Here is a 24,877-nt window from a genome sequence, read left to right on the forward strand (position 1 = left end):
CAAGATGCCAGAGTGAGACAACAGTGTTGTGGAAAAGGCTTGAAACTAGCAGCCAGGAGACCTGAGTTCTGGTCCTGGTGCTGCCTAATACTACTGAGCAGTTAGGACAGCTCTGCATCTGTGGGCCCAGGCTTCCCATCAGTAAAATGTGGATGGCAGCGGCCTTTTCCCCCTCACCATTAGCTCCTTTGACTCCTGTCTGTCACTAACTATTTCAGTGACACAGTCTTTAGCTTTACTAGTTCTCTCAGCCTCTGCACTGTCTGGGCTTCCTTTTTCAGTCTGGTTAACTCTGTTTCATTAGTCTTCCCAGGCTGCTGTGATGAAATATGGCACAGTTCTAGAAGCTGGAAGCCCAAGATCAAGGTGCCAGCCAACTTGGTTCTTAGAACTTTCTTCCTGACTTGCAGACGACCGCCTTCTCCCTGTATTCTCACATGACAGAGAGAGAACAAGCTCTGATGTCTCTCCCTGTTCTTATAAGGGCACTAATCTCATCATGAGAGTCCTACCCTCATGACCTCACAAAGAGCCCCACTTCCAAACATCCTCACCTTAGGGGTTAGAGCTTCAACATTTTGGTACATACAGCATCGCACAGCATCTGTCTTCTGCTTTGCTGTCTCCTACCCAAGTAGACTGAATGATGGGGGGAGTAACAAGCTAGTAGGAATTTCCAGTCTCTTCTTGTGTTCCTTCCTCTGGGCCCTTTCTGCACCTCTCTAATTCTTTTACCTCGACATCCTGTCAAATTCCCTGCAGTAGCTATTCCAAATTTCATTCCATTCTCTCCTTTATAGGATCTGTCTTATACTCAGAAGACTACTTTAATTCTTAATTTACTGAGATGACACAGGCTGCGTAGCAAGGGCCCCCTCAATGCTCTTCCCCTCTGTCTCAGGAGGAGGTGTCACTCCTTGCTAAGGCAAACTCCTCCTCATCTCCTCTGATTACTCTTCTTCTGCCCCCTAAATGTCCCCTGCCAAGTTCTATTTTAGGGCTTCTCTGTATAAGCTGCTGCCACCTGGGAATTCCCTGGCGGTCCAGTGGTTAGGACTCTGTGCTTCCACTGCAGGGGGCATGGGTTGGATCCCTGGTTGGGGAACTAAGATCCCACAAGCCACATGGCTCGGCCAAAAAAAAAAAAAAGCTGCTGCCACCTTTTTGAAGCCCACTCTAACCTCTCTCTAGGCTGTTTAGGGGACTTTGGTAATTCTTTATTGAATGTTCAACCTATGAGATGCACACTGCCAGGCACTGGAGGTGCAGAGATGAAGAACTCATACCTACTCACTGCAGCTACACAGAACTGTAGATGATATCAATACATTAAAGAGCATTGTATCTTCTTGCAGTTTCAGAAGTGCATGATCCAGACTTGGGGTGTGGAAGGGAAAGGGTATAAACCTATTGTTCAAGTATACTTTGCTAAAGTGTACGTTCATCCCTCGGTATCCGTGGGATACCTGCTCCCCACCAAAACCTGTGAATGCCCAAGTCCCTTATGTGAAATGGTGTAGTATTTGCATATGACCTACACATGTCCTCCCATATAATTTAAATTATTTCTAGATTACTTATAATACCTAATACAATGTTTAATGCTATGTAAATAGTTGTAAATACAATGTAAATGCTATATAAATAGTTGCTGGGCATACAGCAAATTTGCTTTTTTGGAACTTTATGGAATTTTTTTTTTTTTTTTGATCTTCAGTTGGTTGAATACACGGATTCAAAACCCTTGGATACGGAGGACCGACTGTACTTTTATTCTTCCATAAATGTACAGACTTCATTCTTTTAAAAAACGTTACTGTATTCCTATGTTTGTATATTTAATCAGGTCTCTGTCAATGGGCAAGTAGTTTTATCTTCTGCTACAGACTGCTGCAGTGAACGTCCTTGTAGATGTATCTTTGCTTACTACTGCAAGTACTTCTGCAGTATGAATTCCTAGAAGTGTTATGGTTGAGTCAAGCGCGTGTGCATGTTTTGCCAAATCGCCCTCCAAATGGTTGAACCTGGTGCCCTTTAGAGAAGGGGGCGGGGGTGGAAAAAACTTTGGGCCTCCGAGCAGCAGGTGGCGCTCTGAGCGCCTCTCCGCCGAAGTGGCAAGGCCGCGCCGACCGACTTCCGGTGGCGGCGTTGGCGGAGGCGCAGTACAGCCGACGCGGGAGGCCGAGAGAGTGGTGGGGCGCGATGCCGTATGCCAACCAGCCTACCGTGCGGATCACGGAGCTCACCGACGAGAATGTCAAGTTCATCATCGAGAATACGGACCTGGCGTAAGGCTTCTGAGGGAAGAGGCTGGCGGCTCTGGAGAGCCGCGGGCCCCAGCCTAGGTGGGGCGGGGGTCATCTTTCCAGACCAGGGCTTTCGCTTTGGGAACCGTGGGTCGCGGGGAAGGCCTGTCGAGGCTGCGGTGCCCACACGCCGCTTGGTTTTCATTCCTCAGGGTGGCAAATTCTATCCGGAGGGTCTTCATCGCTGAGGTGCCCATAATAGGTAAGCGACCCCCGCCTTGTTGCCAGGGCCACCAGGTCTCCCCCCCAACCCTCCCCATACCTTGGCGCTCCTGCCTCCAGCCTTGGTTTGGGCCGGGGATGGGGGCGCTGAGAGAACAGTAATGCTGCAGACTTGACTGGTCTCTGTGCCCTTGGCCCTGGGCCACTCTGGTCACCTCCCTGGGCTATTTAGTTCCACTCTTCCACGTGCGTTGGTGGAGAGCACGGGTTCAGGAGTCTGTGGACTTGGGTTTGAATACTGTTTTCACTTACTGTCTCTGTGAAATTTGGGCAAGTTATTAAACTGTGTGCTGCAGTTTCCTCTCTAACGTTCGGACACTAATGGTTGTTATCAGGATGATGTCAAGTATTAAGGAGGTAATCTCTGTGCATTGTGTTCAGTGAGTGTCTACTACCGGTAGATGTGAATCTGTTCCGTCAACTGTATTTAGGGAGCATATAAGCACCAGGCAGTGGTGCTAGGCACTGGGAACGCAGAGCTGTAAAGTACAGGGTTCCTGCCCTCCAAAGGCTCACAGTGAAGTTGCAGGAGAAAGATGAATTCACAGACAACCCAAATGCAAGACAGACTTTTGGATCAATTAAGGAGAAGCATAGCTACAGGGCCCTTGGTGCCTAGAAGAGGGAGAATCTGTTTCTGCTTTGGTTCCAGCCATTCTGCACTAGGCGTTCTACACGTTTACAGATACACTACAAATATCTTCTGAGTGTCAGCCCAGAGAGTTTGGGTTATAGTTGCTGCATCAAGCGTGCAGACGCCTAAGGAAATAAGCAGGCCAAATGCTTGGTAAAGAAGAGAACGTTATAGTTTTTCCACCATTACCACCCCCAGAGACTTTTTCAACTCCGAGCTTGGAGGGCTGGTCCTCCTTCTCTGCCTGATCACTCCATGTCCCGGGGCCTTAGTTCCATCACGAGTAAAATGAGGGACTTGTGCTTTAGGATGCAGCCCTGACATTCTAAGTGCCACTTTTCCCACAAATAATATTGAGCACCTGCTGAATTCCAGGCCCCAGCTAGGAATACAGAAGTTAAGACATCTGAAGGCCCTGCCCCAAGGGATTTTTGAAGCATGAGGTAGAGACAAGACACACAAATATAACACAAGGCAAAATATGACAGGTGTCTTAAGAGAAGTCTGGACAGAGTTCTGGGAGGGAGGAGCTTACAGGGACAGTGTTCGTCTCTGTATCATGGAGGGCAGGCAAGGCTTGGTTTATAGGAGGCTCAGGATTTTCAGCTGCACAGGAGAGGTTAAGGGCATGCCGGTGGGAGGAAAGACGCAGAGGCAGAGAAGCATGGCTCATGGTCCTTATTTGGCTTGGGTTGAGGAAGCAATAGGAAGCATAGGACAAAGCAGGTTGGGGCTAGGTCATGTCTGGTCCTCTTCTGACCTCCGTACCTAGTGTCCATGCCCCTCATTGGGCAGTTGGGCTGCAGTGCCATTTGATTAATGAATTTAATTGTTTATGTGCAGATGTTTATTTGTGAATGAATGAGTGAATGTGTGTTTAAGTCAGGCGTGTGTGACAGGTACAGTTCTTACCATCCTACTAGCTCATTGCTGGTAGGGATTGGGTTGTATACTTAGTATGCCTCGCTCATTAAAGGATTCTGTAAGCATTAGTTGGTTGAGTGATAATAAAGTATTAACTTGAGTAATCTGAGTAATCTGGTCACTATATCATAAAATGAGATGTGGACCATAAGTCTGTGTTACTTCTGTGAGGTTTGTCTGACTTTCAAGTGCTCTTGGATTTGGTGTTGGCATGAATAGCAGATTTAAGTGCTTCCCACAGAAATAATCAGCTCAAAGAAACACGTTCCCACTCCCGTGGTATTCTCTAATAAGTCAGTGTTTTTTCGGTGGTACAGGGAACTCTCTGCATCAGATCCACCTGAGCAGGGAAGCAGGGTGTGGTGTGTGTGGTTCTTGTTAAAATGCAGCTTCCTGGTCCCCACTCCAGAGCTGTGAAATCAGAGTCTCTGGCAGCCTGGCCAGGCCTCTGCAATTTCATAAGCATTAGATGATTTTTAAATCTGGAGAACCATTGCTCTTAAGTCTTTAGATAAATGTGGTGGCTAAACTGCATGTCTCCTTTTCTGCTTCCTTCATTCTTTAGCAATTGACTGGGTTCAGATTGATGCCAATTCCTCAGTCCTTCACGATGAGTTCATTGCTCACAGGCTTGGTGAGTGCTGAGTTTGGAGAGTTAAAGGGAGGGGGCTGTGCCGGTGTCAGAGGAGAAAGCCTCCTCACTCCCAGGGTGACTTCTGGGTTCTCCTTTTGGCTTGGCCCCTTGGCCTTCTTTAATGTGCTTTTCTGTCTTCCAGGATTAATTCCCCTCACGAGTGACGACATTGTGGACAAGCTGCAGTACTCCCGGGTATGCTGTGTGCTTGGATGGAAGGTCGGGAGTGGGGGGAGGCAGGGAACTTTAGTTCTTACAGGGATTTTTCCCGACATCTTGCTTTCAGCTTTTAGAAAGACAATGTGGAGATGTTGTCTAGAGCCCAAAGCAGGCATTGATTGGTCTTTGGTTCTGATGGACCTCAGATTGATTAGTCTCAAGGGGCATCGGGGAGTCTCATTAGCCAGCCACATAAGAGGGGGCATACTCCTGGATGCCCAATTATTCGGAACGGGTGGGGCTGTTCCTCTTCAGACTCTGCTTTCCAGAGCATCTCTTCCCAGGGACAGGGGCCTAGGAGGCTAAAGGAAGTCGACAGACGTTAGAGGGTGAGGAGAAGGAGCAGAGGGAGTGAGAGCTGTCCCACCGAGCAGCACCTGAGTGACTGGGGTACTGGTGTCTGCAGGTCTGTGCCTCACCCCGTAAGTTCTGCTAGTTCAACACGGCTCCCTGCCTCTAGGGCCAGGTTTGCACTTCCACGACACGTTAACAGACTTAGAACTAGGGAGAGTGTAGGACAGGATTAGGCTCCTGCATCCTTTCAGCAGAGCTGCATTAGGTAACAGCTTGAGACTATTCCTCCTTGATGGCTGTAGGTGATCCTGAATCAGCCCATTTTCTAATATTCCCGAGGGCATGTCATTTTTATGGTGGCTAATTTGATATAGTTTGTAAATTTATATGTGTTTTTTAAAAGAACTGTTCAAGCACACAGCAAAGTGTGGAGCTAATATAACAAATAGGCATGCTCCCACCAAACCGCTTGTCACATTCTAACATTTCACCATTTTGCTCCATGTCTCCAGAGTCTGTTTTTAAGAAATAAAACATCACATATATTGGTGAAGACAGTTGTACAACCAGTTGAAGACCAGTTAGTCAGTATCTTATATAAAGATATGCATCCCCCATGACCTAACAGTTCCTTCCGTTAAATTTGTTTCTAGTATTGCATTTACTGAGCAAAGATGGTATGGATTTTTTTGGGGTTTTTTTTCTGAAAATCTTCAGAAAAGTGAAAAGTAGAATAAATACTCATTGTCTTTTCACCTGTAATTTCCAGTTGTTGATATTTTGCTATATTTGCTTTGTGTTTCATATAGATGTGATTTTTGCTGAACGATCTGAAAGAACGTTGCAGAAATCATGACATTTCTCCCCCGAGCTACATCAGCATGCATGTCCTAAAAATAAGGATATTTTCCTACATAGCCGCACTTATCATGCCTAGGAAAATTAGCCATGATTTGTACTATCTATCTACAGTCTAAATACAGATTTTCCTAGTTATCCTCAAAATGTCCTTAACGGTTTTTTTGTTTGGCTGCACCACGCAGCTTGCGGGATCTTAGTTCCCTGACCAGGGATTGAACCCGCGCCCTTGGCAGTGAAAGCGAGGAGTCCTAAGCACTGGACCGCCAGGGAATTCCCCTTAATTGTTTTTTGTTTGTGGGTCTGTCATTCATGCATTGCATTCAGTTGTTATACCTCTTTAGTCTCTTGATCTCTTGAACAGACTCCTCTCTTTTCATTATTTTTTTTTTGAGGTTAAGTACCTTTTCATATTTTTGTCTTCCATTACATTTTGCTTCTTTAATTTCATATCTGTGAGTGATTCAGTCTCAAGGGTCTAGGTTGCCTTCCTGTCTCACCTGTGTATGATTGCAGACTATCCAGGTATGGCCCCTAGATCTTCCTCATTGTCTTGAAAACATCGAAAATAGGTTGGATTTTCCTCACTGGCGTGAGGGGGAGAACAGTTTGCTTGATTACATTCTAGTTAACTCTCGTCTTGCCTGAAGTTAAACGGTAGCAGCTAATCTCTAATATGGGAGTGTTTCAAGAATCAGTTTAAAGAATGGCAAATGTGAGAATTATTGAAGCCAAGTGATGCTTACATTGTGGCAGTCTCTCACACTCTTCTCTGCTTTTGTGAAAAAGTTTCCGTATGAAATTTTTAAGGAAAAGGTCAGTAGTCTGGAATTTAAAATGTACTTTTTTCTATTGTTCCCTGGATTGTTTTATTTTAAATGGCAATTGCATTCCCAGCCTAGTCCACTTAGCTCAGGGGACGCTGAACTATGCAGTGTGAAAGCCTCTTCCTTCTTACCGCCTTGGTTCTCTGAGGAAGAGCGCTCCGGAGCCAGGGTGAGATGTTAGTGTGTCTCCCAGTGGTGGCCTGGCAGCGAGGGGTGGGAAGGACACGTGGACGCCAGCGTATAGGCGGTCTCTGAGCTGGGATGCGCCTGCCCTTGAGCAGCCTGAGTGGTGGGCAGATGGACACAGCCCACGAGAGCCTGGAGGCTGTGATCCACCCTCTCCCAGATGAAGAACCTTAAGGAACAGGGTATTAGAAGCGGGGAGCCAAGCCAGGATTCGCCATCTCTCTGCAGACTCACTCCTGCCTCTCTTCCTGCCTCAGGACTGTACGTGTGAAGAGTTCTGCCCCGAGTGCTCGGTGGAGTTCACCCTCGACGTGCGGTGCAACGAAGACCAGACGCGTCACGTCACGTCTCGAGACCTCATCTCCAACAGCCCCCGGGTCATTCCGGTCAGGAACGCCCTCCCTACCCAGGACCTTTGCTCTCCTGGCTCCAAGTGGGCCAGATCAGGGTGGATTCTTATAAGACACCGACTTTCCCTGTGTTACCTTCTGCCTTAACCTAAGCTTGATGCCTAGAAGTGCTAATAATTCTGGACTCTCGCCAGTGTGGGCAGAAGCACTGGTGCTGTGGGCCCTGTCCACTAAGGACCCTTTTAAAGGCCATGGTACTGTTTTGACTGGGGAGGTTGTCACAGAGCCATGAGGTAGGGGTTAGAGGCCAGTAACCAGCACAGACGGGGTCCTAGTGGACACTTCTGCCACCTCCTCCTCAGGTATCCTTTCCTCGGCTCGGCAGGTTGCGGTCTGGAGGTGCCGGAAGGTGGGTGCCAGAAGGGGTGTGTGGGGAGATGCGCAGCAGCTAATAAGTGCCTCTGTCTGGGCCCCTACAGGTGACATCCCGGAGCCGAGATAATGACCCCAACGACTACGTGGAGCAGGATGGTAAGGGCCCGAGGAGCGGACACCAGACCCAGGCTCTCGCGCTGCCCGGCCCTTCAGTGGCGCTGCAGGTCGGACTGCGGAGAGCTGTGCCTCTGCTGGCCCTCAACTGACTCACATCTCCCCACAGACATTCTCATCGTCAAGCTGAGAAAGGGCCAGGAGCTGAGGCTTCGAGCCTACGCCAAAAAGGGCTTTGGCAAGGAACACGCCAAGTGGAACCCGACTGCAGGCGTGGCTTTTGAATACGATCCCGACAATGCCCTGAGGCACACGGTGTACCCCAAGCCGGAGGAGTGGTATGTTCCTGCTGGGAGCGAAGGCAGGCAGGGCGGGCAGGTGTGGAAATGGCTCCTGGTGACCGAGATGGGGCAGCCTCACTGTGAGACACAGGTGCCCTCAGAGCGGCAGTAGCAACCTGTGCTGATCTGTGTTTGATCTCAGGCCAAAGAGTGAGTACTCAGAGCTGGACGAGGATGAGTCGCAGGCGCCCTACGACCCCAACGGCAAGCCGGAGAGGTAAGAGCCCGGTCTGGCACTTGAAGGTAACGTGTGTAAGGACGTACAGTTCTGATGCAGCCTCTGAGTTAGGGAGGCCCTTTCCCGCCCATCCCAGTTCCCCTCAGCTGAGGAGGGGCTGGTAACTGCTGCACCCACCGTATGTGCACATCCAGGCAGATTATCATCCCCCTTTGGCCGCTGGGGGGAGGGGGGCCCTCCAGTTATCCAGGCTGTTCCTAGTCTGATTTTTCAGCTCCCAAAGAAAGATCAACCTAGGATCAAACCTAGGGCCCCAAAGTGACCAGAGCCTTCTAGTGACGAACATGAAAGTGCTGGAGCAGGTGACATACTTACTTATCGTTCTCTTACCCCCAGTGTAGAATACATCCATACACAGGTGTTTTGAGATATTGTTCTGAGGTAGCCGTGGCCTCCTCGAGGTCCTGCAAAGTGCCCTGGGACCACTGTTTGTAAGAGGTTGGATGGAGGTCAACCCTGGGGCAAGGTCGAGTTCATGGGGAGAAAGGAGTCAGGACCCAGGAGGGAGGCGGGCCTGTGTCCATAGCTCATGGGAGCCTCATGGAGGGCTCTCACCAGACTCTTGCCTCTCAGGTTTTACTACAACGTGGAGTCCTGTGGCTCTCTGCGCCCTGAAACCATTGTCCTGTCAGCCCTGTCTGGATTAAAGAAGAAGCTGAGTGATTTACAGACCCAGTTAAGCCACGAGATCCAGAGTGACGTCCTGACCATAAACTAGCTGCAGCTCACCTGTTTCAGCAGAACAGCAGTTGAATTTTAGGTCTCTCCTGAGACTCCAGATCTTGGCTCCTGGGGACTGGACAGCTGTTGCTCAAGCTTCCTGGCAAGTCTTCAGTACCAATTAGAAAGGTAGCAGCGGGGAAGGGTAGGTCCATCCCAGCCTTGCGCAGTCACAGATTACCAGGGCCAGCACTGCTGTTGGAGGCAGGACGGTCCCTTCCCAGACATTTAGCGTCCCCGGCCCTGCCTGCTGATGGGCAGTAGTGCTGCCCGGAACATCCCTTCTGCCCTGTATTCAGTGTGCCTCAGGGGGCCACGGCATTCCCCTGTTGAGAACCACTGAGCTGAACTCTCATCTTCTGGGTATTTCAGTTCTTTACTTCAAATCCTTTCTGTTCACAAGTTGGAATGTTCACTGTTGCACCTTAGGCTTCTGTGTTAGCGCTGAATCTAGGACCCTACTCAGGCTCCTGCCAGCCCTTCCAGTCCCTGCCCCGGCCAGTCTATTGGTTCTTCACTCAAATTCCCAAGTGTCCCTAATTTGAGAATCCTGCGAGAGTAGTGTTAGGCCCAGGCTATCCCCCTCTTCCCGCCAGTAAGCCTTGTATTTTGTTCTCTACCCATGAGTTTTGAACATCACCAACAATGGCCAGGCTATTTAATTTGTGGGGGAGGGCAAGGGCCTTCATGGAGGTCTGGCCTTGACCACTTAGCCCTATAGGTAGGAACATACCCAAAGCAGTTCATTAGGCAGCCAGGCAGGAGAAGCCTGGAGAAAACCAGAGATCTAGTACAAAAAGGAAGGGTTATTTATTAACAGTAGTTGTCTTTTAAAGTTTTTATTTTTGGCAATAAAGAGCAAAACGTACGTAATCGCCTTCATGCGTCATCGTGCCACTAACCAAGCCAGCCAGCTCTGCCTCCCCTCCGTGGCCTCTGGGCTCCCTTCTTCAGGCTAGCTTATTCCTCTAGGTGTTCATTCCCTGGGTCAGGGTCAGAGCTGAGCGGGCTGTGGCCACCTCCCGGGCTCCAGTGCTCTGTCGGAGGGGGCCTCTTGCTTTAGCATCCTCCTGCCACGACTTGAATAATGGTTATTTACAAGAAGGTCTGTTCCCTCAAATCAGAACCCTAAAATATTAAAAACAACCCAACACACACGCAACTAAAGGTTTGATGTGAGTAAAAAGATAGCCCTTCTGCACGGTCGTCAGTAAATACCAGCACTAGAAAATCAGTTGCTTTAATTGCATTTCAGCAGGGAGCCTCAGCACCATGTGGAGGAGGAAATGGGGAGGTCTCTGACCAGCTTCTGAGTACTTTGGCTGCCGGAGGGAGGCCAGACAGGGCAGAGGGGCTCCCTCTGTGGGAGCACTGCCCACGCCGGTCACTGAGAGCGGGCAGCAGGGCGCTTCCCCACTCCCCCTCACCGCAGTCCTCCTGTGCGGCCGGCCTGGCCCGAGGGCAGGAAAGAGCCCGGGACTGGCTGTCCTCCCTGGGCGAGGTAACCAGCACCCCCCACCCCCAGGGCGTCTCCTCAGCCTGCTAAGCATGAAGGAGTCTGGGCAGAAACCATTTTCAAGCCAGATTTTTCACCTGAGGTGTCAACCAGACGTCACCTCTGCTGAAAACTCCAAGTGCAAGGCTACCAAGTGGCACAGTGTAAGTTCGGATCCTTCCTGTGCCACCCTAGGCCCAGAGGAACTGAGAAGCCACCTGCTGTCTCCGCCCCTGGGCTGCTTGGGAAAAGCCAGCAGCCAGCGCGGCAGCCGGGAGTGTGGAGTGTCTCCCTCCTCTGGCCCTGGCAGCTCAGGTCCTGGCAGCAGGAGGGCTGGTACCATGGGGGACAGGGAAACCGCTGCCCTCACATTCAAAACAGCCTTGACTGTGGCCTGGTCATGGGATTAAAAACTGTGTATGTGGTGGCAGGGAGGGTCAGAGGGGGAATCTTATTAATACAGAATACATCATAAGCCATATATATTAAAATCATTAACAGTATATAGTCCCATGGTAGCTCCAGCCCCTCACACATGCTCAGGTGGCATGGCCAGCCCTTTGCCTTGGTCCAGTCTCACCCTCGGGGGCAAAGAAGGGACCGCTTGCTCCCTTTCCCCAGGCTCTTGGCCCACAGCCCCTCCATGCCATCCGTGACGTGCTGCAGGCAGCCCCAGTGGTCATCTGTGTGCCAGCTCTGCTGTCACTGGGAAGGGGCCTTGGCCTCGCTGCTGCCCCCCTGGCTGGGCTTTGGCTTTAGCAGGATGAATCTGTTGAGGAGGTCCGTTTCTGAGCTGGCCTGGGCCGTCCCATACCCCTCACCTGTGGACACACAGGCAGGCTGAGGCCTTGGGCCCGGGACAGAAGGCCCCTGCCCAACATGCCTTGTCCTCCACAGAGCCTCCTGGCCGGTGCGGGTGGGGCCCAGCAGTGACTCACCGGCATAGCTGGAGGCCTCAGCGATGTTCTGGGAACCGGTGATGTGGTGCCAGTAGGCACTGCGGGGCAGCATGGTCGTGGGCGTGCAGGGGTATGAGTAATGTTCCGTGCCCTTGTTCAGCAGCTGTGGGGCAGAGAAGGGTCAGTGGCTAAGCCCAGAGCAGCCAGCCCAAGACCCTGCCTGCCTCTCCTGGACACACCAGCTGGAGACAGCTGCCACTCTCCCGGCCCCCGGCCCGCCCGCCAGCCTCCCCCTACCCTGGACCGAGACACGCACTGCCTCACCCTCACGTTCTTCTCCATTTCCAGCAGGACCCTCTTGTGCTGCTCGGCGATGGCCAGGGTGGCACTGTGGACCCGCTGGTAAATCTGTTCCCCATCCTGCGTCTGGAAGGTGTAGAGCCCTTCCCCAGCGTCACACATCCTGGGGACACAAGTAGCGCCGAGAGCCAGGTGGTGGGTATGACCCCGTGTGTGTGCACATGCAGTCAGGCGCTCGTCTGGGAACGGGCAGGGCTGTCATCTGAGGGTCTGACCACCCAGCTCAAACACGCTGAGCATTTTCTGTGTGCCAGGTGGGGGTCTATATGCTTTACCAGGATTAATCCATTCCATTTTCCCACCACCCCACTCTGGTCTGTGTGCTACTACAGTTTCCTCGTTATTATAATTTTTCTCAAGCCATTTTACAGATGAGGAAACTGAGGCATTCAGAAGGTAACGACGAAAGTTACACAGTGGATTATACAGAACTTGAGTCTAGGCAAGCTATACCCAGTCCTTACCGTAACCCAGTCTATGAGGTTAGGTACTTTTATTATCCCCTATTTGACAGAGGAGGAAACTGAGACTCGGGTCCACGATCACAGAGCTAGTCAATGCCAGTGCCAGCATCTGATCAGAGCCTGAGCAGTCTGACTTGGTAAACAGCTTCACTTGACCTACCTGCTGTGAGTCTCAATTTCTTCATCTGTAAAATGGGTTCCCCGTCAGCATGCTGTGCTGATAAATAACTTAAGCTTCCAGCACAGTGCCCGACACAGTGAATGGCAGCTACCATCATGACCGTGGTGGGACGGCAGGGAGGCGAGTGGGTCCTACCGGCCAGCCTCGAAGGTAAAGCGTGTGGCATCCCGGCCATAGCGGCGCAGGGAGCAGAGGGGCCACGAGACGAGCTTCACGCGGGGGTTGTGTATGTCCCAGAGGTAGATGTTCTCGTGGGTGATCTGCAGCTTGCACTCGCCATACACATCCAGGTTGGGGCAGGGCAGCAGGAAGACGTTGAAGCGATCTGGATGGGAGTGGACAAGTGGGCCTGGAGCTTTGTGGGGGGCCTGGGGGGGTCTCCCTCTCACCCCCACCCTGTGCCAGCGCCAGGCCTCACCTGTCTGCTCGCACTGCACTCCTGGGGCCAGGAGGTCCGGCTCTCCCAGACTGATGTCATTGAGCCTCGACCCCAGGCACTCCACAGAGAGAGTCTTGTACCACTCCTCTGCCTCCAGCTCTGGAGAAGATAGTCCCTCTTCGTGCCGCCAGCTCAGGGGCCCGCAGCAACCCACCCCATGTGCTTCAGCCGGAGTTACCCCACCCCGCCAGGCAGAGAGGGCAAGGCCAGTGGGTTCTGCGTGCCTGCCCCACCTCACCCTGGGGCTGCTCCCTCAAAGGTGCCCTCCACCCACACATCATACCCAGGCAGTGGACCTTGGCCAGCCCACAGCCTGCAGCCGCATCCCCTCACCTGAGTCACAGGTGAAGGTACGTGCCGAGTCGTCGGTGAATATGATGGCCACTGCTTGTCTCTTGGTCTCCTTGGGGAGCCGTGTGACACACTTGACGTTGCTGATCTCTGTCACCTGGAACAGCATCCACAAGGTACTCGGCCAGGTTGAAGCACCTCCCTCTGCATCCCCCACGGCTCTGCCACCCCCAGGAGGGTCCTCTTGGCCCTCAGGACTCTGAACAAATCCTCGCTGCTTACAGGTTGGGAGAGCTAGGGCCCGGGCCCCCTAACCTTGGGGCAGCCTCGGAGGCACACTGACTTCTCATCTGGATACTTCTCCAGCCGCTGGGGCCCCTTGCTGGAGGATTTCCGGAACACCAGCCAGCACCTCCGGTAGATCTGTGGGACAAGATGGCAGGGGGATCAGACCCCGGACCACCCCCAAGGCAGCCGGTGACCCTGGAGTTACCCCTGCCTACCACAGCGGGCAGTGCCGCACAGCCTTCCAGGGAGCTCAGGCCCAAGAGATCTGGGGACAGCTGACACCAGCATGACACCCTGCCCTGGGGAAGAGGACCCTCCCCGAATTGAAAAGTCAGTCGTTTCTTGGCTGGCTCTGAAAGGCTGTCCCATAAAGGGGGCTCCTAAGTTACTGTTTACTGAGCTCAGCTCTGGGTGTAACGTAAGTCGCCAACATTCATGGAGTGCTTCCTATTTGTACTTTTTGTTATTAGCACTCTTCACATTTAATCTCAGGGTCACTCTTGAGGTCGCTTCTATTATCATCTCCACTTTATTAGACAGGGAATGAGGCACCCCAAAATTGAGTAACAGCTAATGAATGGTAGAGCTGGTATTTAAAACAGGCTGCCTAGAACCAGGGCTGTCCTGGGAGCCCGCTGTGCTAAGGTTCTGCCCAGGGCCCCAGGAGCACCCGCCACGACAGAGGCAGTGCTGCGGGGACAGGGATTAGGCCCTTGCCCGGTCCCAGCCTGCAAAGCACCGTGGCCCTTGTTCTTAGAGCCGGGGGAGGGCTCTTGATGTGGGTAACACCCCCTCTTGTCTCTAGGACCTTTCACTAACCCTCTCTTCTCATTCTCTGACCAACCCTGGAGTGTAGGGAATCAGGGTTAGTTCCATGTTCCAGCTGGGAAACCAGAGGCTCTCAGAGATCAAGGGGCAGAGCCAAGAAACTGGGGTTACCCCAGAGCACGGTGCCTTCCCGGGCAAGGTTCCCTCCTTGTCCCAACCACTGCCCGTACCTAAATCCACCCCAATTCTCTGTAGCTTCACGGACTCCATCCAAGAGGCAAGAGCCAGGGAGCAGGAAGCCAACCACTCTCCGGGGCTAAGGGGCAAGCTGGCTTGTCAGACAACCCCCCACAAAGGGGTGGCCCTATCCACCTGCCTGGGCTGCTGACTCTTCCTCCCATGGCCCCCTCCCTCCCACCTTAGGCTCTCTTCCAGCCCAAAGTCTGGCTGGGATGTACCTCCTCTTTCAGCAAGCACTCCAGAAGCCTGGCAGAGCCATTCCCCGGGAATCTCCAGTGCTCCTCTCACTTGCAAACAGTGGGGAGACTGAGGGGCCCACAGCAGAGGAGGCGAAGGGGCCTCTGGGCCACAGGCTCAAGCCCCCTCCCCTTCTCTGCCCTGCTGTGTGGGTACCAGGTCCTCGGCAGGCAGGATCCTGGGGTGCGGTGGGCTCAGGCAGTCCCCATCCCAAGAAGCTACTCACAATCAGGCTATTTCTGGCCCCTGAGAGTTGGAGACATGTCTGTCCCTGCCCCCATGACCCTGGCTCAGCCCCTGGTCTATCCACCTAAACCCCAGCAGGCCTCAGCTCTCAGCTGGGGAGCTCCTTTAGGGCAGAGACTATATTTTATTCTCAGAATCCTCACATCCCAGTCGCTTCGTTAACAGACCTCTGCTGAACAAGTGAATGATAATATGAAGGGACCGTGAATGAATGGATGGATTGATGGATGAATGCAGGAATGCTGCCGACCCAGATATGCCCTGCCAGGATGGGCTCCATGCCGTCTGCAGAGGCAGGGGCAGAAGTCCTGGGGGCCTGAGCACTCCGGTTGCCTGGTTACAGGACACACACACACACACACACACACACACACACACACACACGCAGCACGCACACACAGCACGCACACACACAGCCCCAGGGAGCCACTGCGCTCAAGAGCCCTCCTTCCCCACTTCTCATAGGTCTTTGATCAGCGCTTCAGAAACACTCTGCCAGAGCTCTGCCTTGGGAGGAAAGCCCTGGCAGGTAGGACGATCTGCTCCTGATCTCTTCCACCCCTTACCGCCTCGCCTCTGTGGGCTGAGGCAAGAATGGCTGCCCCGGGACAAGAGCAGCTGGGTGGCCGCAGCCCCTCACAGCAGGTCTGCAGGGGGAAGCCGGGTTCCCTGAGTGCGAGCGATTCCAGACCAGGCCTGGCCACGCCCCAGCCCCTAAACCGTCCCCCTGACTGTGCCCACCATGGGTTCCCAGGCCTGCCCCTGGAACAGGCCTGGTTCTGAGCCCAAGCGGCCACCCCAAGTGGCTTGCCTTCCTGGGAAGCTCTGCTCTGGACAGGGTCGCAGCCCAGCTGGCCCCTGGGGACCTGACAGGTCTGGGCCCTCAGGAACGAGTCACCACACTAGAACCTGGGCCCCCACCCCCTTGCCTCCCCACCTCAGCCTTAGTTCTTCTCCTTGTTCTGTGCGCAAAGTGGGTTCCATCCTTCTCTCAGGGCACGAACAAGGTGGCCGATGGCCACCACGGCCCAGGTTGGGATACAGTCCAAATCCAGTTAAGACCCCAAACATGCCCACCAGCTAAGCGGCCGCCTCCTGCCGGGACAGAAGAGCCTCCCGCAGGGGCCCTGGGGGTTGAGGGCACAGGAGGGGAAGGAGGTGCAGGAACCGCCCTGCTCCAAGGCCAGTCCTGCTCTGTCTGGTTCGCAGGCAGGGAAGCTGAGTATCAGAGCCCTGCTCCTCCCCCACCCCACTCAGCTGAGCCAGGAAGCCTTGAGCGGTCGGATCCCCCCACCCCATCAAGGCCATGGGGGAGGGGGGAACGGAAGGGCAGGGGACCCAGGTAAAACACAAGACTTGGGCCACCTCAGTCGCCAGGGTTTTCTTTCTACTGGGGAGACCCCTCACTGGAGGAGGGAGGAGGGTCCGGGAATAAAGCCCGCTCTCGGGACAATCTCACCAAGATTATTAAATTGGTCCCCGGGGCCCCTGCTCATGCCTTTTGGGCGGTTTCCAGACGTACGGGGTGGGAGAGGGCGCACACCCAGCAGAGGTGTGTCTGAGGCCTCATCTCCACAGGCCCTCCAAGCCCCCAGCCACCTCCAACACCTGGGAGGAAAGCAGCCTGTCCCAGTGCCACGGGCCATCCAGCCCAGCCAGGTTCTCTCTCATAAACCACGTAAACACCGGCTTCTGCACCCCTCCCACCACTGCCCTCCCCCCAGCAACCAACCACTCTCCTTCTCAAATGCTTTTTTTAACTGGAAAAGCAACCACCAAAGATAAATAAATAAACGTCCGTACACAGAAAGCAATGGGAAGCAGGGGAGATGAGGTACTTAAAAGCAAAGAGGCCAGGAGAGGGGAGGAAGGAAACGAGGAGGTGATGGCAAGGGGAAGTGAGAAGCCGGTCTCAGCTCGGACACAGCCCGGCATTTCCAGCCGCTGCCCTGGCGACAACTTCAACAATAGCAGGGGAGCCGCCTGCCCATCGGCTGCCACCGCTGGCCCAGCCGCTGGGATGCCAGCCAGCCAGCCCGGCTGGGGCGGGAGCTGCAGCAGGCAGAGCCGGGCCCAGGCACATGCTGGGCAGCCCGCTGGCCAGAAGCCTCGAGACCAGCAATGCACGATGCCGGGCCACAGGCGGGCAGCCGCACACCCCGGACACGCCACCAGGCGCCAGCCCAAGTTCCTTGGCAGGGCCCCCTGGAGGTGGCTCACCCCGAGCTTCCTGCTCTTCATCTTCACGTAGCCCTGCTTGACGATGTCGTTGAAATTGGTCGCCATGGTTTCTCCACCGTCTTTGAGGCTCTGGCCGGCCCAGGCGAGGGGAGGGATGCCCAGGTGGCCTCGGTTTCCCGGCTCCTCCGATCACCTGTTCGAGATACTCCGTCGGGGCTGCCTCAGCATTGTTCTAGCAGCTCTTTCGCCCGGAGCCTGCTGGAAGTAAAACTGACAGGGAGATTACACAGTGACATCTTTCTCTTCCCCTGGCTGTCTCGCTCTTTCTTCCTTCCTCTTCCCACACTCCTCCCTCCCTTCCTCCCTCAGCCCGCCCTTCTTCCTTCCCTTCCCTCCCCACCCCAGGACGACAGAACCATTCAGGAAAACCGAGGTGGAGGCAGCTACGAGGAAAATGGTCCAGCCCAGTCCCCTCCCTCACGGCTGGGGCTGGCGGTTAACCCCTTCCTGGGAGGACTGGCTCCGGCTCCTGCTGTGGAGGTGCGGGCAGAGGAAAGGAGGTGGCCCCGAGCTGCTGTCGGGCCCTATCTCCTGCTACAACTTAGGGGTAGACTTAGAGCAGGCCCCCCTCCTGTGCACAAGAGGCTCCACACGGGAAAGCCTTCCCAGAGATGGGGCTCTTGGGAGATGGCACAGATTCTGGGACCCATGCTCCCCGAGGTTAGACAACTTCCCTTGTCAGTCTCAGCAGACCCCCCAATCCCTCTGCCCCACCCCGTTCTATACCTGGTTCTCCTCAGCTCCAGGCAAGAGGCTGAGAATCGTCACCTCAAGCCCACTCAGGCCCTGCTCTCTGCCCCTGGAACTCTTCAGCAGCTCGTCTGGGTGCTGCTTCCTGGGTGGGAGGGCAGAGTCCAGTGGGGCGGGCTCTCAGATAAGCCTGAGGAATGTGCTGGGCAGGCTGGAGGTGGCCACTGTGGAAGCAGTCACCTCGCCCTGGCGCTGGGAAGGTCAGGCTGGTCTGTGAGGGCACTGGGTCTGGCCAGGACTTGCGGTGCCCCACATCCTGAGCACAGGCAGGAGTTAATTACATGGAGAACTAGCAATCACCTGGGCTTGGGGCAGAGGACAAAGCTGGACCACACTGAGGGGCACCAAGGGGCAGCCAATACGCATCGGGAAAAGGGGTGCCGTCAGGGGCTCTCAGAATCAGGCAGATTACCAGATAACGAAGACTCAGACTTAGGGGGGAGGTGTCTCAGGGATGACCCAGTCCAACATCCATTCTACATCATTTTACAGTTGGGGAAAAGAAAGCTGCCCAGAGGGGATAAGCAGCACGGCCAAGGTCACACAGCAAGCCCATGGTTCAGCCAGGGACAAATAAGTTCCAGAGTGGGTGATGGAGGCAGGCCTGCGGGTAGAATGCCCTGCCACATGGCTCTGGCGGCCTGCCACCACCTAAGCCTTCTCTGCCATCCAGGCTCAGAGGCAGGGCTGTGCCAGCAACATGGCCCCCCGTGTCTCCAGGATTGCTGGGTGGGAACGGAGCAGTATTTCTGGGGTCAGCTGGGCATCTGTGCTGCCAGGACAGGGCCCTGGGGCAAGCATCCTGCTGGAGCTGCCAGCAGCTTGGCATTAATTAATCTTCTGGAGGCCTGTCGAGTCCCTAACAAGGAATAGATGTGACTACCCCAGTGAGCGCACGAAAACAGGCAGAGGGACAGACGGCAGTGCTCCCTATGCCCCTTGTACCCCAAGAGCCTCTTCAGCACCCCTCAGTGGCCTCCCTGCCCATCCACTCGCTCTCTCCCAGCTCCCTGGGGGCCAAGACCCTTCCACACCCAAGTGGTCTGCTTTCCTCCTATAAGGTCTAGCGTGGGGTACCCTCCCTAGTACTGACCCCCAACATCTTTGCCATACCTGGGTGCTGGCACTCAAAGAAGAGTAAGCTTTCCCAGCTCTGCCTCTACCAGCTGGGGCTGCCTTGTCCCCACAGCGAGGACCAGCTCCGTAAAAGCCCCCTCCAAGATGCCAGCTGGCTGGCTGCTGGCTGAGGGGCCACAGCGTGGAAGGCCCCTTTCAGAACACACCTACAGCGAGGCCCCTGGGTTCATCCAAGGCAGCCACAGATGTGGCCCAGCCAGGAACATGAATCGACTGGCAGGTGGTCCTGCGTAAGCCATTTAACTCCTCAGCGCCTCAATTTCCCCATCAGTTAAAAAAAAAAAGAGGATAAATCCACTTATTTTAAATGAGGAAATGAATCTATGAGGCACCTGCCTGCCCACGTTGGACCCAGAGCTTCTGCCTTGAAAACCCCAAGGGCTGTTTTTATTGCGAGAGCTGCTGCCCAGCCGAGGGCTGTGAAAGCACCCTAACTCAGCCTTCCACCTGCCCAGCGCAGGCCTGCTCCTTCCTGGCTCCACCAGTTACCTTCTCAGCAGCACCCCTTGAGTGACTGCCATCACCAAGCTCTCAGGAGCACCTGTGCCATGTCTGTCCACAGTCCCACACCCCATGCCCTAGAAATAAACCCACAGAGACAAACCACTGGGAAGAGCAACCTTCCAGGGGAAGCCCGGGTGTCAAAGGGCCTGGCAGCCCACACTGGCCTGGAGTCACAGGTGGTGCTGACCTTACTCAGTCCCTAATGAATATGCAAGAGCAAGACCCACGCTGGGGCCCAAAGTGGTAGAGCAAAGGGGAGCTGGGGAGGAGGGAGAGAGGGGGAAGAGCCAATAGGTAGACTCACAAATCTGATGGGCAATGGGGACAAGGTGAGAGGGGGCACCCAGAGCCATGCCCCAAAGGGACTGCACTGTGTTAAGCAACAGAAATGGCCCCCAGGCTGAGCCTGTGCGGACCCAATGAGGCATCAAGGGACGGAGAGCAGCTGAGCTCAGCAGGCCAGGAACTGGGAAGGCAGCCCCCGCCCTGCTGCACCTGGGGCCACTTTCCCCATCACTCCTGAACAACCACCAGCTCTGCCTCTCACGAGCCTAGAGCAGGGGAAAAGGCCCTGCTACCTGGAGAGGGCCTGTGGTCTCAGGTGTGCAAGGTTAGCTCTGAGCACCCAGAGGGGCTACGCAGGACGCCCAGCAGCCCCCTCAGCACTGCGGTAGGGAGCAGGGACCCCCGTTCCTCCTCCCAACCTGGCATCGAAGCAGCTGCTCAACCAGAGATCGTCCCCGCCCTGGACCAGGCCACCGCTGGCTCCTCCAGAAAGAGGAGGAGCCCCCCTCTCCCAGGAAGGGCAGGTGTCCTGTGCGGAGGGGGCATGAGACTCCCTGGTGCCCAGCAGAGGGGTGGGGAGCGGCCCCCTGTTCACCTGCCCCATGTGGCAGCCGTCTAAGCACCCCTCCCTGCACCTCGATTCTGCCTGGAGGCTTTGGCTCCAGAACAAACGCTACCCGCTGCTGTTGGCAACCAATGACTGAGCAGGAGCGGCTGCCTGCCTGGCTGGGCCTCCCCACCCCATGACAGATCGGATCTTATCAGGGCTTCAGGGACAGCCCTACCTGGACACTTGGACACCGTCTCACTGATGGCTCGCTGTCTCCACCCCCTGCAAAGATCCCATTGGCGGGATTCCCTCTGGTGTGAGGGTCATTTCCCATCACCTGCCTGGTCCTCTCTACCCCTGTGTGATTATTATCAGGGGCCAGGAGGAGGTCATCCCCTCCCCAGACGGCCCCACCCCTGACCTCCACCTATGCAAATCCCCACAAGCAACCACCACCTGAAACACTGCAGGTCCCAAGATGGGTGGCAAAGACAGATCAAAAACCAACGGGGTGAGGGTGGGGGGGTGGGGGTTCACTGGTGGCGCAGTGGTTAAGAATCCGCCTGCCAATGCTGGGGACACGGGTTCGAGCCCTGGTCCAGGAAGATCACACATGCTGTGGAGCAAATAAGCCCATGAGCCACAATTACTGAGCCTGCGCTCTAGAGCCCACGAGCCACAACTACTGAAGCCCATGCGCCTAGAGCCCGTGCTCCACAACAGGAGAAGCCACCGCAATGAGAAGCCCGCGCACCGCAACGAAGAGTAGCCCCCGCTCGCCGCAACTAGAGAAAGCCGCACACAGCAACGAAGACCCAATGCACCCAAAAATAAATAATGAATTAATTATTAAAAAAAAAAACGAACTGGGCAGAGAAGACTGGTGGGAGGAGAGGACATCTGAATAGCCCTCCAGTTAGGAAAGTGGTGCTATGTCTCCACACCACTGCCACTCCGCTCTCTCCAGGTTGCCTGCCCACCCATCCAGCCTCATCTCCCCCGGGGCTGGCCTTCTTTCTGTTCTTCAACATGCCTAACTCCTACGCACGCAGGATCAGTGCACTTGCTGTTCCCTGCCTAAAACTCTATTCCCTCAGATGGTCCAAGGTTCATTCTACTGCATCATTCAGGTCTCAGCTCAAAGACCGTCACTTCAGAGAGGTCTTCACAGACCATGCTGGCCAAAGGAGCTCCCCAATCAGCCTCTATCGCAACACCCAGTTTCACTGTCCCCCTATATCACTATAGGGTTTGCCTCTTCATCTGCTGATTTGCTACTCGGCCACTCTCTGTCTCCTACAGCGCCCTAGAACGTCAGCTTCCTGATGGCTAGGCCGTGTCTGTCTAGTTAATGGCTCCATCCCAGCACCTAGAACGGTGCCTAGTGTGGCGTAGGTGCTCGGTATTTGGGGACTGAAAACATAATTATTTCCAGGACTTGTTCTCCTCATCCTTTCTCCCACCACCATCAATATCCACCTGGTCAGACCCAGCTCAACTTCCAGAGACGTGTGAGCAGCAGTGGGTTCCCACCTCCCTGGGCCCCAGACCCACGGTTTGGTTCAAAGCTGATCCCGGGAGGAGACAGCACTGCTGACACTGTGTCCAGGCCTGGCCAGGTGGCCCCACCTTGGCCTCGGTTGTTGGATGAGGTCATGCCCAGCTCTGCTGCCCTGCCTGAGAGGGAAGAGCTAGAAGTAGCCAGTGCCCAGGCTCAGAGGGGCAGGCAACTGGGCGGGAGGGGGCACAGCTCCTGAGACCCATCCCAGGTGGGGGGCAGGAATGGCCTGCACTGGAGCCACATCCCCTAAAAGGGGCAAGAAAGGAATCTGCACTAAATAAATAAGCCCAGCCTCGAACTGCTGCTGTGAACCCTGCCAGGCTTGTCACTGCCCTCCACTCTCAGCCCCCTACACCTGAAACGCTCCATCCAAGTCTCCTGGCAACTGCCACGCGCCCACGGCTGGGAACAGGGAGACTGCACAGAGGCCCTGCTCTGCCCACATCACCCAGGTGCCCAGGCTCCGCTCGTACACCTCTGCAGTGACAGAAAGCATTTAACTGAAAGCAGGGCTTTGGGTGTCCTGGGAGAGAAAGTGGACAGGACCCCAGGACCAGGGAAGAAGAATCAAGGAAAGGAGGCAGCTGGCTCCTCCTTTAAGTTGTAGGGTAGGAACCATTTGCAGGTAGGGTGGGCAGTACGGGGGCAGATGGAGAAAGTGTTGGAATTTGGGGGTGGGGTTTGAGAGAGCAAGAGGCCATGGGAGCAGGAAGGGTGGGAGGAGGATGGGGGCTGTGATGCGCTGGGTTATGCCCCTTCGGGATGGCAGGCCCAGGGCCAGGGAGTACAGGGACCTGGGCTCCTCCGATGAGTGAGTGTGGGGTAGGCGTGAGGTCAGGCCCCGACCTGGGCTCCCCTGGAGAGGAGAGCTGGGGGTAGGTGGAGCTCAGGGGGTAGTTTTCAGGGGCCGGGCTGGCTTTTGGAGGTGGACCCCTGAGGCCCCCCACAGGGTAGGAAGGTCCCACGGGCTTGGAGAGTTCTCAGGCTGGAGTAGCCGAGGGTCTCGAGAGTTCCGGCGCGGCCTAAGGTCCCTCCCCTCCTCGCGCCCCCCTAGTTACCTGGGCGCCGCGGCCCCTGCTGGGGGCGCTGGCTCGGCGGGCGGCGGGCCAGACTCATGCCCGCGTCACGGCGCGGCCGGCGGGGCGGCGGCGGCAGCGGCGGCGGCGCCCGGCGCCGGGTGGGGACTGCGAGGGAGGTGCAGCCGCCCAGCTCGGTTCGGGCTGGGACTCGGCGGCGCTGCCCTGCAGCCCGGCTCCAGCCACTCCGCCCCGCCCCGCCCCGCCCCATCCCTACGGCGCGGCACTCCCACCCTGGGCGGCCCGCCCCCGCCGTATTCCTCCGAGCCGAGGGACAAGCGCTTCCGTCCCGGCTTCCTTTCCCTCCCCGTCCCCCAACCAACCCCCGTCCCCATCCCCAGCTCGCCTCCGCGGCCCCTTCAGGTAGCCCTCGGTACCCCGGCTCAGCCTCACCGCCCCTGCCTGGGCCCCAGATTCCAATCTCACTTCGCCTCTCAGCCCCTGAAAGCTGAACACGACATCAGCTCCCAGCCTCCAGATCTCAACCACCACCCCGACAACTTCTACAGGAATCATACACACATCCACTGCTCCCCTATCCCCTACAGGACTTCCGGGGCCGTCCACAGCCTAGCCAGGACCCCCAGTGACATCCTTATCGCCCCACCCACCCCCGCACAATCCTGAAGCTTCGTGCGCGCCTCTCTCCTAGCCTGTCAGCTCCCCTAGCAGTCTGCAGCCTCCCCTTCCTCCCCCGGCCTCCTCACCGCCCTCAAAACACCCAGTACTCCCATCCTACCTCCCCCCCACACCCCGAGACTTTGCCCTCAAGTGCCAGCCCCGTTGCCCTCCATCACCTCCCAGCACACACACTCTCCTCACTGCCCCTCAGTCCTGCGCAGGTGTCCTGTCATGGCCCTGCTGGAATCACAAACCACAGGCCTCCCCAGCTGTGCCAGGCAGGGATGAGGACTTTGCCTAGGGCCTCCCCACAGGAGGGACTGTGTCACCCTACTGGTTTTCTTGTCAGCACCCTTCCACACCAGTGGTTTGCAAAGTGAAGGGTCAGCATCAGCATCACTTTGAAACTTGTTAGAAATGCAAATTCCCTGCCCCAGCCCAGACCTGCAAAATCAGAATCTCTAGTGGTGCCCAGAAATCTGCGTTTTAACAAGCCCCTACGTGATTCTAATGCACCCTAACCACTGCTTTACACCAAATATACAAAACTAAACAAAAGGCCACACCTAAACAACTGAAATCCTAAAAAATGAAAATGCCTCCCAGTCCAACCCTTGTCCAGGTTTCCTCAAAGGAAACCCCACTCTAGAGAAGCTTCCTCCAAGCTATCTAGGGCCCAAGGACCACAGCACTCACCCATGGAGTCCATGCCCCTGCCTCCTAGACACTGGGCCTCAGCCTGGCCTAGTCTTGCCCACGGAACTTCTTAGGGGGCTGTTTCTCTTCCCCTGAATATTTCCCAGAGAGGTCACTGTCATGCCGTGGCCACCAAGGGAGCCCCAGGGACTCCCAGCAGCCTCTGCCGTGGGCCTGAGCTAACCAGTCTTACGCAGCCAGGGGAGGAGGTGGACGTGCTCGACCTGTCCCTGCCAGCCAAGCTGGCCTGGGTCTTGACCTCCTGACCTCCCCCATGCACCTTCCAAATTTAAGCCCACCTGCTTT

General features: G+C 55.4%; 2 protein-coding genes across 6 annotated transcripts; one reads left to right on the forward strand and one right to left on the reverse strand.

Moving 5' to 3' along the window:
• The first annotated feature begins 1,847 nt into the window (after window positions 1–1,847).
• POLR2C (RNA polymerase II subunit C) lies at window positions 1,848–10,110 on the forward strand. 2 transcript variants are annotated; one of them, XM_059999634.1, is made up of 9 exons: window positions 1,848–2,288; window positions 2,459–2,508; window positions 4,652–4,720; window positions 4,863–4,915; window positions 7,362–7,490; window positions 7,934–7,985; window positions 8,113–8,281; window positions 8,427–8,501; window positions 9,081–10,110. In XM_059999634.1, the coding sequence occupies exons 1-9, from the start codon at window positions 2,203–2,205 to the stop codon at window positions 9,238–9,240; spliced, it is 843 nt and encodes a 280-aa protein (XP_059855617.1). In that variant the 5' UTR covers window positions 1,848–2,202; the 3' UTR covers window positions 9,241–10,110. The 2 variants fall into 2 exon arrangements, with proteins under 2 accessions (XP_059855617.1, XP_059855618.1); XM_059999635.1 differs by having other exon boundaries at window positions 1,869–2,288; window positions 9,096–10,110.
• On the reverse strand, window positions 10,034–23,386 carry DOK4 (docking protein 4). Of its 4 annotated transcripts, none has more exons than XM_059999629.1 (10): window positions 23,237–23,386; window positions 18,118–18,226; window positions 17,371–17,601; window positions 13,687–13,794; window positions 13,414–13,528; window positions 13,060–13,179; window positions 12,777–12,966; window positions 11,961–12,099; window positions 11,676–11,799; window positions 10,034–11,506 (listed from the first exon to the last, which is right to left on the reverse strand). In XM_059999629.1, the coding sequence occupies exons 3-10, from the start codon at window positions 17,434–17,436 to the stop codon at window positions 11,493–11,495; spliced, it is 876 nt and encodes a 291-aa protein (XP_059855612.1). In that variant the 5' UTR covers window positions 17,437–17,601; window positions 18,118–18,226; window positions 23,237–23,386; the 3' UTR covers window positions 10,034–11,492. The 4 variants fall into 4 exon arrangements, with proteins under 4 accessions (XP_059855612.1, XP_059855611.1, XP_059855609.1 ...); XM_059999628.1 differs by having other exon boundaries at window positions 10,034–11,558; XM_059999626.1 differs by having other exon boundaries at window positions 10,034–11,799.
• Between the last annotated feature and the right edge of the window lie 1,491 nt (window positions 23,387–24,877).

Source organism: Delphinus delphis, chromosome 20, assembly GCF_949987515.2.
Source record: "Delphinus delphis chromosome 20, mDelDel1.2, whole genome shotgun sequence".
In the NCBI taxonomy this organism is placed as follows: domain Eukaryota; kingdom Metazoa; phylum Chordata; class Mammalia; order Artiodactyla; family Delphinidae; genus Delphinus; species Delphinus delphis.